At 51.4% G+C, this 18,572-nt stretch overlaps 1 protein-coding gene across 1 annotated transcript; it reads right to left on the reverse strand.

Moving 5' to 3' along the window:
* Positions 1-4,462: 4,462 nt before the first annotated feature.
* On the reverse strand, positions 4,463-10,700 carry Barhl2 (BarH like homeobox 2). Its single transcript, XM_004841296.3, has 3 exons — positions 9,416-10,700; positions 7,405-7,630; positions 4,463-5,528 (listed from the first exon to the last, which is right to left on the reverse strand). Exons 1-3 carry the CDS (start codon positions 10,020-10,022, stop codon positions 5,216-5,218), a joined length of 1,146 nt encoding a protein of 381 aa, XP_004841353.1. The 5' UTR covers positions 10,023-10,700; the 3' UTR covers positions 4,463-5,215.
* Between the last annotated feature and the right edge of the window lie 7,872 nt (positions 10,701-18,572).

Genomic DNA, 18,572 nt, shown 5'->3' on the forward strand with positions numbered 1-18,572 from the left:
CCAAGTTCAGTCTCGCACTCACAAAGGTCCTTTTCTTTGGCGTTCCCACAGGGGCGACCTGGTGTCCGGCACCAGAGAAGCGTCCGGAATCCGCATTAAGGAAGAAAGGCGCAGGCCCGCAGCTCGGGAGCCTGTGACCCGGGCCTCCGCGGCCCGAGGCCGCTGCTCGAAAGCGCTCCTGGTCAGTGCCATTGAGAGAGGCGGCGCGGACGACCTCTCCAGGGCTCAAGGGCTTCGGAGCCGCAGCCTGAGGTCTCCCTCCTCCCTAGTTGGCTTCCACTAAGAACTTATTAAACAGGGGCGGTTTAGAGTTGATCTGTCACTGAGCACTACTTACCCTGAGATCTTTGAGTTTTTGAATTACTTTATTGATCTGAAGATTTTGTTCTTTGGAATGTGACCCTGTTTGGACTTTGAGCTAATCAGGAAACGCTGCCGGGGAGGGCTCTTTGTAGTCACCTCGAGGACCTCCCCGGCGGGCAGCGCCGCCGACCTTTCCCCGCGCGCCCCCTGCGGTCGCCTGGGCTTTGCCAGGAACCAGGCAGCCCTGGGCACCTCCGTCCCTGCCACCTGGGAGCTGTCTGTGGTGCTAGGAGAAACGGAGAGGGAGACCCAGGAGAGGAGGCCCAGAGAGGAGGAGAGGAAGGAAACCGAGAACAGGACGTTGACTGAGTGACAGAGACCTTCAGAATTCAGCCAGAAGGAGGGGAGGATAAATTCCCTTCTGGGTCACTTCATCGCCTGAGACAGTTGACCTGGTTTTCCAATGCAAAAAGCCAGTAACATCTCCCTTTCACTGAAAGCACAACCTTCACCCCACACACTTACCCTCACCCAGCCCTGAGGTGTTCAGGCTGCCAGAGGTAAGGAGGAAGGGGCGCTGGCCACTGGGAGGGCCCCACTCGAGGAAAAGACATGTGTGCTGGAGAAGACTGGATGGAGTGCACCAAGGAAGAGGGTCTGGGCAAAGACTGAGTGAGAACTTCAAGGGGCACTCTTCCAAGTGCCATGGGGTCAGCAGTGGTCTCTGCCCACCCCTGTCTCTAGTCAACAGCCAGACCATGGGGCAAGCTAGTTTTCCCTCAGCAAAGATTCAGAGCTGTGGAGAAAACATCAGTTCCCTCCGAGGCTTGGCCTTGTCCCTGACCGTGCCCACTAGTGGTGAAAGTCGGTTTCTTTCTAAGCATGTTGACTTCAAGCCCTGCCTGGCTTTTCAAAAATCAAGCAGCTCTCTTCCAGTATATTTTTGTAACCACGTGGTTTAACAAGAACTAAAGTTTCCCTAGCCCTGGGGAGAGCTTTTCCAAATATTTTTAGAAAGTTAAAAATATAACAAAACAAACTCCTCACAAGCCGCCTGTTTAAAGAGGGGGAGATGGGATTCTGCAGACTCCAGGGGAAGGGCTGCCTAGGCAGGAGTCAGCTGGCAGGGAGGGGGGAGGAAGACTTGGTTTGAGGGTAAGAGTTTCATTTGCAACAGAGGAAACTGGCTGTCTAATTTGCCATGATGTGTCCTTTCATTTTAAGGGGTGGAGCAAAAATAAACTGATGCAGGCTGGTAGGTATATTTGCTGGAAGTGTGGCGCCAAGCAGCAGTCTTTTACTTTGCAACTCACTGAAAATCACTGGGTTGGGCTAGAATGGCTGGCTGCAGTCAGATACTTTTTCTTCCTTAATGCCCAACTACAGATTTCTACCAGGTATGCTGGGGCCCTGGGCTGATCTTGGGGTGGGCAACTCTAGGAGGCCTTTGTGGAGTTTTTAAAGATCTCTCTGAAACAAGTCCACTTCCTGTTGGACACAATGAATGCCATTGACAGTCTCTGTTCTGTCAGATTTCAACTTAATCAAAGGAGCAATCCAAATAGAGTCCAGCCATAAATTACCCTTCAGACACCAGGTGAAGGTGGACAAAAGTAAAGAAGTGCAGCTCCCAGTGACAGCCATCCTGGAGCCTCTGTAACTGGAGATCCCCCAGGTGAACAGGTATGTTGGGTTGCTCCTTCTCAGAAAACCTGGAGCTGGGGCTGGGGGTGTTTCTTGGCTAGAATGCATGTCCAGCACTTGCAGAGCTCAGGGTTTGATTCCCACCAGAGAGGAGAGGGGGAATATGAATGAGTATTAGCCAAGCTCAGGACCCCTTGTGAGGAAATAGACTAGGTTTGACTTTTAAGCCGTACTTTGGGGACTTTTGAATACTAGGGCACCTGCTGAGGGGCCCTTTGCAGCACTCCTACAGAAAGAAAAAGATGAAAAGAAGAACCTAGTACCCTACTTTCTTTCTGGGACAACCTCCCATCCCCACCCCTCCCACCCAAACTCAGTTTGCTAACTTGTATACAACAGTAAATTTAGAAAAGGGAGAGTAACACTTTCAACTGCCTGATTTAGGGTGTGTTAAGAGAACATGACTGAAGGGAGGGGGCTCTGATGTATCCAGAGTAATTACTAGCAGCTGTGAAATATGAGGTTAATTCCAAAGCCTTGCTCTCTGTAGGCAGTGCCCACCACCACCTAGGAGCCCAAGTTCCATGTTGAGAGGGAAGCAGCAGTGGGCAGACTCCCTAGCAGGGTGGCTGCTGGCAGCAAATGGGTGCTGCAGCCTTTCCTGGATTTGTGGGTTTGTTTGTGCATTTCCTCCACCTGGACCTGAGGTAATTCTTAATATAGATTCTTTGTGTGACCTCTGTGCCCATCTGGGTCTCCCTTGTGCCCAAGGCAGACAAGACCAGGTCCAGTGCAGACCAAAGCTGTAACATCCTCAAGTCTGGGAGGGTGACTTTTTAGGCCTAGGCAAATCACTGCAAACTGTTGAAACTTGATTAAAACAAACAAAAAACCGATGACAGCTAAGATGGACTGACAAGAGTCCACTGAGTGCCCAGGCATTAGGCATCCCTGCTAGACATGGCTTCACTCAGTTTCCAGGCAAGCCCAGCTGCCCAGCTATCTGAGTTTGTCCCAGCTCAGCAGGCACAAAATAAGAAGGGCCAGTCCAGACCCTTTTGTTAAAATCAAAGAAGACCAAGACTGTTTTTTAAAGCAAATTGATGAGCTGGAGAGAGATCTACAAACCACTCCCTAATTAGCAGAGGTCTGATCAAGGCGCCTGAGGCAATTTCCTCCTGGAATTCACCTCTTTCTTTCCTTTTTCCCATCCCACTCCTTAACTTTTATTCCCACACCACTCCACGTTTTAAAAAAACGTTTTTAACTCTATTAAGTAAGTTTCAAGCATCAGAAAACGTTGGAGGCTCGATCCTGGACGTCTTAGCTGCTTTCTAGCCCACGCTGCCACATCACCAGAAGAGAGGATACACGTGAGGATACTAGAGCAGGTGCCAGGATAGAGGTGATAGGATCCGACTTGGCTGCTCAGGAGGTGACCTAGGGGCTGAAGAGGAGTTCCGGCAGCTCCCCAACTGTACCTTCCACTTCTTTTTCCTTCATACAACACTGAGCACTGAAACTGAGATTGGTAGGCAGTCGGCCTAGCCAGGGCCCTATGGTCCGAAGTCAAGGCCCGGCCTGAAAGCTCAGAGCCTTTGCGCGCGCGCGCGCACACACACACACACACACACACACACACGCACACACGCACACACGCGCGCGCGCACACACACACACACTCAGCAACACAGCAGCACGGCGGCGGCGGCGGCGGCGGCGGCGGCGGCGGCGGCGTCTCCCGCACACACTGGGCAAGGTCTCTACTTTAGGTCCCAGACGTTCCAGGGGTGCAGATAGAAGGCATGGCATGCCTGTCTCAACCAGAGTTTGCCGTTGCATTCCTGCTCCTGGCATCGAAGTACAGCGAACTCACTAGTACGCGCGGCTCAGTGTGGTGCTGGCGATTGGACGTCGGCTGCTGCCGAACGGAGAAGGCAAGGATCAAAGCCGCGACAAGGAGTTGTTAGCGGGGCCTCTCCGCGTCCCCCGGGGAGGCCTAATTGCTCTCCCCGCAGCCACCAGCTCGCTCGCTCGCAGGCTGTCCGGCCACGGGGGCGCCGAGCCCCAGGCTGCAGAACAGCTGCTGCGAGGCCGGAGTCACCGCCCCGCGCCTGGAAACCTCAGCGCCCCAGGAAGACCGAAGACCGGGGGAGGGGGCGAGGGACCCTCGTGAGGCCGAGTTGCGGCCTCCGGGCAGCGGCGACGGCGGAGGAAGCTGGCCGCCTACTAAGCCAGCGCCAACAGCCTAGAGAACAGACTTCTCCCTCGGCGTCAGGGTTGGCTCCGAAACCATGCACTTAAATCGAGGCTCCCACACCGAGCGAAGAACGGCTCGAGAGAGCAGCTTGAGAAACGGAGCTGTTCATACAAACCAACCCAACCTTATTCGGATTTTGTAAATCCCTAATATTCAAGAGGGGATATTTTTATTTCCCCTAACCAAGTCGCACATTTTATCATAGTATGTACATCTGCTTTAGTAAAATCAGTTCCCTGGGATGTCATCGCTTATTAAAAAAAGATAAACTTTATTTTTGTAATTTTAATCACAAAAAATCTATATTTTTGTCTAAGCATTTATTTTACTGAATCGAAAGGACATGAAAAGAAAAATGTTTTTACTAACGGATATAAGTGACTCTTTTTTGGACAACATATAATAAATATGATATATCACTTATCACTCAGTCTTTCAAATGTACATTTTTTTCATATTATGGAGCATGCCACTTTTCCAAAAGAAAAAAGGTCATGAGAAATCAGTGCAAAGTTCTCAGTCACCCTCCTCTTTTCTCTGGGGCAGACAAACGTCCACAGCAACACCTTCCGCCTGTAATTGAGGCTGGTGGTCCACCTACAATTCCCTCTGCCCACCTTCCTCTCCATGCCCTTCTTTCTTCCCTCCTCAGCCCTCCCCCCTCCCTCCCTCCTGCTTGTCCCTAAAGTCGTTTTAAAAAGAACTTGAGGTTTTGTGTTTGTTGTTTTCACTTACTGGTTTCACTTTGAGTGGGGTCAGCGTTTTGCCAGTCACACTGCTGGGGGAGCTTTCCAGCCCAGCCTCTGGGGGTGGGGATGGAGGGCAGAGGGCTGGCTCCTCTGTGGGGACCCCCGCCCACTGGTGAGCATCTTCCTCTCTTGCTCCTCTGCCTCCCAGGGTTGGCTGCAAAGAAGGCCTAGTGTCCTGGTGGCCTGGTGTGGGGAGAGGTGGGGCAGCTGTCCAGGTTGGGGCGGGGGACAGGGAAGGATACACGCCTTCCCACCTCCTTCACCGGGGATGTGGGGTGCCTGGGATGGGGTTGGACAAGGGATTGAGGGCTGGCTGTCCCCCTGGACCCAGGCCATGAATGAGCACCCGGGGCACCAGGGGCCGCTGCAGCTGGGGATGGGGTGCTGGAGGAGTCCGGTACATGCTGCTGTACATGGCAGCCGCAGCTGCCGCCGCTGTAGTACTGTCCATGCTGCCCAGAAGGCTTGGGTGATAGAAATAAGGTGAAGGAAACATCCTCTGCAACGCTGAGTAGTTCCCCGCCTCAGCCAGAAGCTCCAGGCCCACCGCAGTCTGCCGCTTCCACTTGGTCCTGAAAGAAAGTGGGAAGCCTGCAACCGAGGGCTGTGGGCAGGGTTCAGGCACCAAGGCCCCCCACTGCTTCTCTGGCTCTCTCTGGTCTCTAACTTCCCTTCTGAGATGGAGTAAGGCTCTAAGAGCTCTGGGAAGCCCGAGATTCACATCTCCTCCCTCTGCCTTATTGGCAGTACAATCCAAACCCAAAGTCAATTTTGAAAACTACACTATGTTAGACACTGGCAGATGGAATCCTACAAGCTGTGCTACCTCTTCCCAACCCTCTGCTCTACTGTGCCCCCCTGCAAATAGTTTGGTTACTTCCTGAAACTTTCCTGGAGACAAAATGAGACCCCTCTTTCCACAGGCAGTCTTTCCAAAGGACTGCCTTAATTCTCCTCCTTCAAGGTCCTTCAATAATCCCAAAGCCTTTGCTCTGGCCCCTCCCCCTCCCCCAGCCCCCACAGAAAAGGAAGAAACTGAAAATGTAAACAAAGGGACACTGAGACTCCTGGGCTGGGACCCCAGCCCCTCTCACTCCCTGAAGCTTTGGAGACAACTCTCTTATCAGCTTGACAGGTCCTTATAGCCGGCAGGGGGCTTAGGGTGAGGAGAATGACAAGATTTCAAAACAAAATCCTTTTGAGAGAGGACTCTCTCCGTGAGGACAGTTATCTCCTGGCCACTCTAGGTGGAGAGAAAATATATTTCAAGATATTTCCTCCTTAGGGAGAAAGTAACAAAACCTGTGACCAGTTTTTCTTGCTCTCCTCCCTCCCTCACTGCACCCCGCTAGGAAGAAGAGGGAAGCAGGCTTTTGCTCAAATGCTTTATGAAGGATCACAAGGCTGGTGGGCTGTCCACACCCCGAAGCTCCAGCCAAATTAATAAACATGTCGCCCGTTTTAAATTGGCTACAAATGACACTAATGTTTTCCGACAGAATTAGAGTGGCTGAAACCGTATGTAATGAGACAGAAAATTATGGTAAAGATGACAACTGGATGGGCATTTCCAATCACACTTATGGATGATTAGAACACAAAACGACAGAAAAGGAGGGGGAGAGAAAATGAAGACAAGGGAGATGAGCAGCACCAAGCTTGGAAACAGTATAGCTTCACCCGAGACTGCCCAGGTTTGAACCTACACTGCAGGGCCCTGCACGCTCAGGCAGCCACTTCCTTAGTTTCCTTTACACAAAATCACTTGGTGCCGGGAAGGTTCTGTGGCACCCTTTCTCCTTATTTGAGATAGCAGAGGCGGTCAGTACAAGGGACAGACACCCCCTCCCCCAGTCTGGATGCTTGGCCAGCTGCCTGATTCTCCAGCCTGCAGAGGCTACGCAACTCTACCCCAGCTGGGTTCTCCCAGCCTCCGAGGCTATGCCAGACTCACTCTCCCAACTCCCACACATCTAAGCTGAGGCTGGTGGGACAGCTCCATGGGGACTGCAATAGCTGGACCATGTTGCCAGCTACAGACATTTGGAAGCGGCCTGAGGCAGACCCAAGGGGTGCAAGGCACACACAGGCTCGCTGAGCCTGAGTGTCAGCTGCACAGATGTCTCAATTTGAGAAGGTGTGGCTTGACTGATCCGGGGACAAAGTGTGTGTGGAAGGGGTCCATCAGCTCAGGTTTCAGAGGGAAAGTAGCACCTATTAAGACACTTAGAAGTGCAAAGCTGCCCAAACTTCAGTTGCCCTTCAGTCCCTCTCACTTGTCCGTGTGTGGCTAATCCTTGCCCTTGTCTGTCCGAAAACCCCCCAAGCACCCACTCTAGGCCCACTCACTCTCAATCCCTAGAGTCTCCAGAGGACAGTGGGGAAGTTAGTGCGGTGGTCTTGACCTTAATGGCCAGACACCTTGCTCTCCCGAGCAGTCTTCCTTACCTGCGGTTCTGGTACCAGGTCTTGACTTGGGTGTCAGTGAGATTGAGTGCAGCTGCCAGGTCCATGCGGTCCTGGACACTCAGGTACTTCTGCCGTTCAAAGCTACGCTCCAACTGATTGAGCTGGTGGTCTGAGAAAGCTGTCCTGGCTTTTCGAGGCTTCTTAGCTCTTACAGGGGGACTCTCTCGGCTACTTGTAATCTCCCGGTCTCCTTCCTCCTTTGTTCCTACAATAGAAATCGAGCCATAGCCAAGTAAGTTAGCCTGAAATGGGAGAGGGTAGAGTGTCCTGGCACACACTTCCACATTCCCAAGCCAGCCTCTGATCCTGGGGGACCTCCATCAGCGCCCTCCTGCACATACTTGGGCCTTAGCCAGTATGGAGCAAGAGGATTGTTTTCTGACTGGGGAGTGTGGGGGCCTTGTGTAGAGATCCTGAAAAGGTTCTGAAAGAGTGTCTGATCTGCTTGTGGCTGGAAATTAAAAGTTAAAAAAATACTTTCCACTAAAGCTTTCTTTCGTTACTGTTTTTCCTTGATTGGGGGAGATGTCCATTTTTAAATTGTTTTCACTACAACCATTTTTCTGATTTAAGATGTTTCAAAGAGTCTGTTTTGTTAGGGTTTTTTTTTTTTGAGGAAGTACTTTTTTCATTTTACTTTTTCTTCTATTTACTGAAAGCTACAGGCACTTGTTTCTTTTTCAGATGCACTTGAGAAATGCTGGAATCAAGCTTTCTACAGCTGCCTGCACCAGATCTTTTAAAGCTCCCCCCCAAAAAAGTGTCACCCAGACACTAAATTGAGCTCAAAATTATTGAGCCCATCCAGGTGACAGCATGGAGATTTCCGGATTCTATTTGTCAACTTTCGTTTTTTACTGAAATGCTGGGAAATCGATATGTCAATCCCTCTCTGTTTGTACCCGTTTGTGCAGCGCTCCTTGATCTTCCCTGCAGGAAGAACAATAATCTCTCTAATTGACCCACTGGGGAGGTTGGTGCACAAAAAATCGCCAGACCAGACTGTACATCTGTTTTGGGCACTATTATGCTAATGCTATAATAGTAAAATGAGAAGTAAATATCCTACCTTCCAGACAGTCAGCACATCTCTTGACCAGAGAAGGATTAATAATAACTGATCAGTAAAGGGAAAAAAGAAACTACTCTCCTCATATATTAAAACTCTGTCGCCAAGCAAAGACCAGAACACTTAATTATGAAACTGTATGAGGAGAAAATGGAAAGGGGGAGTTAAAGGACTGTCTCCACGGTCATCTGATTTACAAAAATAAATTCCATAAAATTTGACGTGCATAAATGTTACCTCACCATTACTTGTAAGAAGCCAAAAATTTTACTAAGAACACAGAAATTTTGTTGATACCACTGGGTAAGAAAGGCTTTTTTAAAAAAAACTCATTATGACTGTACTTCCTTCTTCTGTATTAATCACGATCTAATTTATTTCAGTTGCTCTGTTAATCGACTAGAAATTTTTCCTTCATTAAATCGGATAATTCTTGTGTCAGTGTTTAGAAAATACGAGGGTCGTGATCGTTTGCATTAAAGAATTAAAATCAGGTTATGCTGTGTTCACACCCCTAGACACTAGGCTACTAGCTAAGCGGTGTCCCTCTCCCACCTCCCCCTATTCCATTCTCAAGGTCTCGGCTAGGAAATCCTCAAGTCTTTCCCTTTTATCAAGGAAAAGTATTTCCCTTCACATCTCCTCTCTGCCGCCCACCTTCCCAAAGCATTAAAATTAAGTAAAACAAAGAACGCAGCTGGTTGGCGTGAAGACTGAGGAGCAGAAATGAAACAATAAACAGAACTTTGGACCGGTCTCGGTCTCGAGATTGCACGCCCAGGCCTCTCTTCAGCTTTGCTCTCTTCTGACCAGCGCCCGAGAACCTCCCAGAATAATTCCTCGTCCGAGATTCGCTGGCGGACGATGCGGGGAAGGGAACCTGGAGGAGAAGCTGGACGGCTGCAGGGCGGCGCGACTCACCGTGGCATTTGATGTCGCTCTGGGAATCTTCCCGCTTGTCGAGTTTGGTTTTGCTGTCCTCCTGCTCCAGCTTTGGCCTGAAGCTCTCCTGCGCTGCGTTGCTCTCCTGCTTCGGGGTGTGGTGGGGAGAGGAGACGCTGGTGCTGTAGGGTGCACACGCCGCCAGAGGTTTGCTGTCGCCCAAGATGTCCTTAATTAAAAAAGAAGAGGTGGAAGTCCTGGGGGCCGAGGCAGCCGATCCCAGCTGCTGGGCGGCGGGCGGCGGCGGCTGCTGTTGGGGCGAAGGCTGCAAACTTTGCGTTGGGGCCGCGGCTGGCGGCGGCGCCGGCTGGCTGTGGTGGAGGTGGTGGTGATGCTGGGGCCCGTCTGCTACCAGATGCGGCTCCGGGGGCTCCATGGTGACCGAGATGGGAGAAGAAGGTGCAGTTCCTACGGTATCAATCTCCGAGCAGGGGGACGGGGTGGCCTGACTCCTAAAATCCGCGGTCCTCGCCTCCCCGAGCGAGCGGAAATCTCCATTCATCATGCCAGGGCTGCCCGAACTGGCACTGGACAAAATCGTGTCTATTCCAAAACTAGACCCGCTGGCCCCTTCCATTGTTGTCATTTCTACATGAGGTCCACGCCACTCCGCCGTTCACCAGCTGCCCTGACCAAAAAAGCACAGGAAGCTATCGATCGTAAAACAAACAATAATGTTGCCGCTGCTTAAAAACAAATTTAAAAGTGGGGCGGGAGTGAAGGATAACAGGGAGGTGACGATCGGGGGACACTTTCGACACAACTTTTTTCTCCTTATGCAAAAAAAAAAAAAATAGGGCTAGGAAAAAGAAGAGGGGCGCAGAGGGACTTACCAAAAAAAAAAAATTAGGGAAAGCAAGGAGCGTGCGCTCCGGGGACCACCACGCACGTGGGGCGGTGGCGGCGGCGGCGCAGGGGACCGGGCGAGGGCTCAGGCGGCCGGAAGGGACCCCGAAGCCGCCGCCGCCGCCCGGGTCTGCCCACAGCCTGGCACCGGCCGGCAGCAGCAGTCAGCGAATGCGGCAGGTGCCGCGAGCGCGGGACCTGGGGAGCCGCGAGCCCTCAGAGCTCCCGGCTGCTCCCGAGGTGGCTGCCACGCGCGACCGGGCAGGCCGCCTCGGAGCCGAGTTTATGAACTTTCTCGGAAAAGTTATGGAGCAGACAGAACCGCGGTGGCCGCGGCCACCCGAAGGGAGGAGGAAGAAGAAGAAAAGGAGCAGGCGCAGGCGGAAGAGACCGCAGAGACGCAGGGCTGGGCAACTCCGGCCGCAGCCGGGCGCGTTCGCTTGTAATCCGGCGGCTCGCGGGCGGCGCAGACCCCCTCCCGTGACGTCACGGCCACTGCCGCTGCTCCCCACGCCACGCCGCCCGCGCCCCCGCCACGAGGCCGCGCGCTGGCTCCGCTCCCCCATTGGCCGCGCCCGCGCGAGCTAGCGACGCCGGCGTGCCAGGAGCCAATGGGCGTGCGGCTCGGGAGCCCGTCAGCGAGCGCCGCGCGGACCCCGCTGCTCTTTTGAGAACCCGCGCAGCGCTTTGCCCACAGGCCTGGGCTGAGCACCTAGTCCGGTGACCCTGGTGTCCTCAATCACGAGCGAGGGGCAAAGACGGGGGGGGGGCAGCGGGAGATAGCGACAGGGAACCAAAGGGAGGAGAGAAAACAGTGGGAACGCCGTGCACGTTTTCTTCCGTCACAGGGGAATGGGGACGCCGAGGGCAGAGTAGAGGAATCGGGCCGGGCCGATTCAGACTCCAGCAGCTTCCCCCAAACGCGCGCGTAAACAGTCCGGAGACACTGAAAGCAGAGGCCCGGCCTGAGGGAACCCCGGAAGGTGTGCGCGTCCCCGGGGCCGGAGCTCCGATTTCTCTCCCTAGGAGTCCACGCGCTCGGGCTCTGCCCGGCCGGGTGGCAGATCCGAGCCGGGTCTGCTTCGGGGACCGGGCCTCCCGCTTGAGCCAGGGGACCCAGCCTCGCCTCCGGTGGGAGCCCGCGGGGCCCGCCCGACACCTTCTCCCGACAGGGGAAACAGTGCCCAGGGCGTTCTCCAGTGGCGAGGGCAGCCGCCCTTCACCGCCGGGTCAGGCCGGCGGGGACTCGGGCGGCGCTGGCGACTCCGCAGCCTGCGCCCCACTCCAGGCCGTCCTTGCCCCCCACCCCCAAGACTGGCCGCTTACCCGGGAAGGAAACAGTCAGTGCGGATCCACTTGGGACCCGGAGCATGACTGTGACGCCTCGTCGGAGGGTATCAACTTGCGTTATTTTCTTTAGGACATCTACAACCTGTCTCTTGTTGAATGTCAGAGTAATGGGAAGTGCCAGTGACAAGACGGCATATTACTCCTGATTAAGTGCCTTGTCAACCTAATTAGCAGAGTAATTATAAGGTGCTAATGAATGATTCAAAGTTCTTTGAGTTACATTTTACTCCAAATTACCATTTTAAGAACCCTATGAATCTGCGTGGTTGGCATCGCTTGCGTGACTAGGTGCGGGAATGATGTTAGAAAATGGCCTTTAAAGTCTCCAAGGGCTGCGGCGAATCTGGGGTTTAGTTGCTGTTCTGTGGGTAGCTGTCAGGGGAACGGCTTTTTCTGCTGAGGACAGGGGAGATCCTAGGGAAGCAGATGTCCTCTTAGGACAAGATCTTTTTTCGTTGGGAACTGCTGTGTCAGTCCCCGGTCTGGAAGTGGGTATGTGGATGATTCAGGCGCCCTGCGTTTTCTTGGGGAAATCGAGGTGTTTGACCCAGAAAAAGCCCGCGCTGTGTCGAGGGTTTGTTGAGCTGTTTCGAAACATCCTCTTGCCATTTTCACCGTGCTGTCTCTGAGAACAGCAAGGAGAGGAGGAACCAAGGCAAGGAGCTCTTGCTTTTCTCAGAAGACGAGGGTAATTGGGCGGAGGAGCCGGGGCTGGTGAGCCGAGGTCGGTCAAGCTCCAGGCAGAGGCTTTCGACGCCCTCAGGGGTACGGGGAGCCCCTCAGGAACGTGTGGCCGGGGCCGAGGGCTCGGGTCTGGCCAGCCTAGGCCTGGACGCTTCGAGGGCCAGGACGACCGCCGAGCGGGCTTGGATCGGCCGCTTTGGGAGCTGAAACTGCGTGCTGACGGGGAAGACTCTTCACGGAGTTTTGGGGGCAGGCCTTGGCTTTCTGGGCCGGGGTTACACGACCACTGGCGCCGGACTACTAAGACTACTTGTCCCAGGCAGCAAGGCCCCGCCCGCCAGGCCCGGCGCTGGACACCCTCGCAGTCTCCGCGCCCTGAGTCCCTGGCGCGGCTGACCACAGTGGGAAAGGCGGGAAGGGCGCTGGGGCTGCCCGAGAAGGCGGCGAATTATCGATTAGGATTAGGGTTCTTCCTGTTCTGACATCACCCATCACCCAAATGAGGTGCGTTTTCTCCTCGCCCTGGGGGCTCCAACTCGCACTCCCCTCGCTGCGTGTTCAGGCTAGGAAGTGGGGAGAGGGAGAACAAATTTAAAATCCAGAACTGAGGGCACTGCACTAATCAGTTATTCTCGACCTTGATAAATAATTCATTTAAGCCTGTTTTTGTTTTGTTCCGATGCCTAAAATGACCCAAGAGCTCAAAAGGTTGATCGCACAGCTAGTGTTGGGCAGTTCGACAGGGGGTTTTGTGTTTTGTTGTTGTTGTTGTTTTGGTTTTTTTTTTTTTTTTTTTTTACTTGAAATAGTTCACAGCATTGGCAGGAGAGACAACAGAAATATGACCCTACGAAAAAGTGAAATCTGAACAGAAAGGGAGAGTGGAAAGTCGAAGTGTTGGGGGAAGGGAATGCGTGTTTTATGAAAACTCCAAAGCAAAGGGGAACCCAATAGGCCACACCTTGTGAATATTTCAGATCATATTTTCTTAAGTAAAGGTTAACATCATAGAAGATTTCTTTGGCACGGTGTTAGATTATTACCTTTTGGGAGTAACAATGGTGAAGGGAAAATATGACCTTGACTTTTCTCAAGGCTCTTACATCTGGGTCTCTCCCAGAGAGGAAAAATAGTAGTGGCCTGAAGGATCAAAAGTAAGACTCAAAGACCACATCACAAACTTAATAAAAAATAAATTCTTAAAAGCTAGGATTTTAACTTTTCTCATTTCTTTTTTCTCCAGAGACATTCTTTTCCATTATTTTTCTGAGGGTATATGAGTGTGTATGTACAAAACATCATGCATTTTTCTGGCAGAACAAGTATAATTTATTTTCATTTTTTAATAATCAAAAATTTAAAAATAGCTCGAGGTGTAGATTAGTCACATTTCCACGTGAATGGGTATGCGTTGACTGACTTTAATCTCAGATTTTCCCACTGGATTTAAAATACAAATAGAGTACTTAAGCTGACATGAATTTTTCACATGATTTTACAGGCCCTCATTTTTTTTAAGAAGGAAGAAAATTCTGTAATTTTAAAAATTATTACCCAGAAAGTAATTGTTTATTTCCCAACTGTGAATAGAGAACAAACTTTTACTTCCTGGCTCTGAAGGCCATATCAGTGCCAATCAACAACCAACACCAAAGATACTTCTTTCCTATCACAAAGACTGATTCAAATGCTTGCATATCTTAAGTTTTGTCCCCTAATGCATCTTCCATGGTGCACTTTCACTACCTAGGTTTGGATTTCTTTTAAGCTGCAGCATCGTATTTTTAAAATTCTGAATAAATTTGAAGAAATTTATTCACAAGGTATGATGAACTTACAGCTGATTATTTCTTCTGTCATATCATATTTAATTTGAACATTTCTCGGAGTCCACCTGCTGACTGCCAAAACAGACAGGAATAAGGTGCAAAGACGCTTTTCTCCACTTGGCGGCGCCAAGAACGCTGAACCGAGGGGACCGGCTATTGTTTCTTTCTATAAAAGATGTAAGATACACAAATAAGCTCTCCGCCCTCTAAGGCTGACTCCCTGACGGTTGAGTGACCTCTCGCCATTTCAAAGCTGCACAAACGTCGGAAGTTTTCTTTCTTTATTTTTCTTTTTTCAGCCTATTAATATATTTCCAACTGCTTAAGGACTTGATGCATGTTGGCTTAGGAAAATAATATATGAAAGAGAAAGACATGAAAACACCGAGATTAAATCGCTTCCTTAAGTAGATCGAAACCGAGAGTGCAGATTTGGGAGTAGAGGGAGAAAGATGAAAGGAAAAACTAAGGTAACTGACAACTATTCTAACAGGAACAAGTTAAAATGAAAATTTGTGTAATTACTAATTGTTCTGTGAAGACTTTCAGAGATGGTTCTGGGATCGTAACAAAATTTACAAAAGCTATCACTTCACCAAAACTTTAAAGATGAACAGTTTAGAAGGGACTTGGAGAAGTTGGCTCTTTCTGGGCGTTAGATGTGCACTAGGAAGGCAAGAAGGTGTAGAGGCAAACATGCTGGAGAGGAAAACCTGGATCCCATTTGCCACTTTCTAGCATTCCTGATCTACCTTTTGATCACCAAGTCCCTTCTCCATTAAAGAGAAGCTTTATCCTTGCCTAGAACAGTGACAACCGTATCTTCTCGGTAAAACTTCTTCACAAAATATGAGGCAAGAATTTGGTGTAATATTAATATACTGGGCAAAGTGGAGACACTTGGTAGCTATGTTTTTTCACTTTTCCCTCCATTCATTTTGTTCATTTAGTCAGTAAACATTCTATGCCAAGTGCTTGGGAATGGGACACTCTCCTCAGAGAATAGGCAGGAGTTTGTGTGTTCTGTAAATTGTCATAAATATCATGATGCAAGTCTGAACCGGCTACAGTGGGAATTCACTAGAGAGTGGGAAGTCTTACATTGGGAGAGGCTGTTGGGGTGAGAGAAAGGCTTCCTAAAGGATAGGAAGTGTGTGTTAGTCATTAAAGAGGTTCATCCCAAGTAGTGCGATATAGGGATTTTTATGGTAGCAAAAATTTCCCAAATTTCCCAACCTTTTGATCTTGACTACGGCTGGGCTGCAATCTGTAAACATAAGTTAGCTCTAGAAAGCTTTCCTGAGTCCAGCCAGAAAAAGTATCTTGGAACACCTTCGAGGGAAAAGGAACTAACTGCACATGTTCGCAGAACGGTGTAGCAGAATTTACAGCAGATTTCACAGTCTTAGATGTGATCTCAGCCCCCTCAAACCAGGACTGTATCCCTCCTTTCCTACCTCCATTTTTGCTTTTATGTATTTATTTAATTTTTCTTCCTTTCTTTCTAGGTTTCAAAATTCTGGAAGGTTTGGTGATCTTAGTATGCCTAGAAAAGGGTCTCCTCTAACTCAGGGGCGAAGGAGAGACAGTTGGAAGAAGAGCTGAGGGAGAACACGGGAGAGATCTTATTTCCCTCCCTCTAAGCCAAAACATTGTCCACTGAAGGCCAGCTCCTGTGGAAATTAAACAGCCCCCTTGTGACATGCTAGGCCCCAAGCAGGAGGTGATTCTTCTATCTATTCCTGAGGTTCAGAGGGAATGGAGAGCCGCGGAGCAGGGAGAAAAGAAAGCCTCGCAGCACAGAGCGAAGATGCCAATCAGGGAAGGGGAAATTCATTTACGATGTTAATTAACAAGCGGCTAATTAAAACGGCACTTTGAGCGCTAATCAATCGCCTTATTAAGTTAGAGCCATCACTGGAACAAATTGAAAGCTCCCCTCCTCGACTCCTGCCTCTGGTACAGGCGGGGTTGGGTTCCCAGACAGGGCGCGAGGGCTGGGGCGCAGGTCTTCATCGCTCTCCAAGCATCTTCGAGGTCTCCAGAATTCTCCACCTCCCACATTCACGCCTGCGGGACTGCTTGCCCCTGCTATGGCCCCGGTGAACTGTGCGGCGTCTAGGGTGCGCTTTGTAGTTCTAACGCACCACCTGGAAGTGAGCGGTTGCATGGGACAACTCATTCAGCAGCAACTACCAGAGACTTTGCCTCGGAGAAAGAGCTCCCCAAATCCGTGGGAAGATGATCTAGGGGCCTTCAGCTGGGGAAGAGGCAATTCAGTCCGAAAGGGGGCGCTCTAGGGCCTGTCTCATGCATCCCCATTTCTCCGGACAGACGGACCGCCTCGTTTTGAAAACTCCCTGGTGCTAGCCCTGGTGCGCGGCTCAGCAACCAGGAAAAAGCTGACCTGTCTTCTGACAGCAAGGACAGGACTACCAGCCTCCTTGGGGCTCGATAAGAATGAGATGGGGGTGACAGGCGGGGAGAGTAGAGGGTCCGCCGACCCTCTGGGACACCTCTGGCGCACGCCAGCCAGTACGTGCCTTCCACCCAGCCCACTCACGCTTCCCCCTGCTCCTGGCCCTCCAAACTCAGTATGAGAAGTGAGATTTCCAATCCCTACTTTAAGGAGTCTTTCGCATTCCCTAATTGTTTAACGACTGCTTTTCACCAAATTCCCATGGGAGAAACATTTGGCAATAAGAAGGGGCTGTGAATTTAAATGCTAATTAAGTGAGTCCTTCTCCCGAAACTCCACCTGCCTGGCAGCCCTTGTTAAGACAGAACCCGCCCGGCGCGCCCACTGCAACATTCCTGGGGTGCAGAGCAGAGGCTCAGGAAAGACCACCTCAGTGGACTCCTCTCTGATTTGCTTTTCTTATGGCTTCCTATAGAGAAAAAGAGAGAATGCTATTGGAAGAGTTTTTTGCGTAGTGGGTGATGTGTGGCAGGGCCCAAAGTGTGGTTTATGTGCCCGTGGTGACACATGCATGTCACCTGAGCTGGCCTGTGGTCTCGCCTTCCCCCAGGTACTCTGGATCGCATCTGCCAGTGGGGCTATGCATGCTTCGGGTGTCCCGGGAGAACCGAAGGAACGGCTCCCACGTGCAAAGTTCAAAAGCATTAATATTTTCATCATATTATCATTATTCAATATAATAATATTTGCTCGGTTAGCGGCACTAATTAGGCCACATTAAAACTGTAGTGTCTCCCTAATGGTGCGTAATGTGCCCACAATCACATTTTTCTCTCTGAGGATGGGCGGCTGCTGCTGCCTGGCAGGGGAGGGGAGACAGGCAAGCAGCGGGCTGTACTAGGGCGTGACGCCCCCACCACACACACACACACACACACACACACACACGCCGCTGGATGTCTGCCTGGTGGGATCCGCAGTCTCTGCACGGTCGATGGGACCCTCCGCTGAGCTCTCTGCCCATCGCCAAGCGCCCTGCAGCCTCCTCCTGGAACCCAGCGCTTTGAACTCTGCGGATTGATTTTGCTTCCCTTCCCCCTTTTGTGTGTGTAGCTTCAATTGGCTAGGTTTTTAAGGTTTGGGAGTGCCGGTATGAAAGAATTAAAATGCTCCTAACTGGAGCTCCTTGGCCTAGAACTGGAGGTCCTGCCTCCCAGCTCTGCGCTTTTAGGACCCCTTTCCCAATGGGAATGTCTTTCGAGAATCGAGGGTGAGAATGTAAAAGAAGCTCCCGCAGAGCTTGTCCAGTCTGAATCTTTTTCCCCCTAGTGTGTGGTGTCTGCGGTCGGCCCGGCGCCCTGCAGCCCTTGGCGAGGCGGACGTTGAGCTCCGAGAGATGCCCCTCCCGGAGGCGCCACACGGAGATCACTCTGAATATGTAACATATTTGTAACGCGCGCCGAGGTGCGGTGTGTGTGCCTGAATGGGGGAGGGGAGATAGGGCCGAATTGGGAAGGAGGGCGCACAGAACTCATATTGTACCGCGCAATCTAACAGTCTGAACATTCCTTTATTAAAAGCTGCTGCGTGACATTTACACTGAGCCACCAGCCTTTGCTTCTAATCCGGGCAAAAATGGTTGTACCGCAGAGTTCTGGCTGCGGAGCGCGGGCACACTGCTCCTCAACTACACCCGGAAGGCCCGTCGCTCTCCGGCGAAGGCGGAGGACTGCCAGCCCCGCCGAGTCACAGGCGCCGGCCTCTCGCTCCACCTCCGGCCAGCCGCCCTGCTCAGCGAAGAAGCTGTAGAGACCGGGTCTGAGCCTCGCGCTCGTCCCTCCCCGAAAGAAGTAAACTTTCTCCGCCCCCCCCCCCCGCCCCGCAACAATCCGATCGTTTAGAGCCGCTGTTTTCCTTATGTCAGAGTCCCGCTCCCCGATCAGTTTGAGTGCATGATCAGAACTGCTCGGAGAGCAGGAAGCACATTGATTTCAGCGTGTTCTGTCCA

Source organism: Heterocephalus glaber, unplaced genomic scaffold (genome assembly GCF_053883595.1).
Source record: "Heterocephalus glaber isolate CG9 unplaced genomic scaffold, H.glaber_assembly_v1.0 deba00001442, whole genome shotgun sequence".
Taxonomy (NCBI): domain Eukaryota; kingdom Metazoa; phylum Chordata; class Mammalia; order Rodentia; family Bathyergidae; genus Heterocephalus; species Heterocephalus glaber.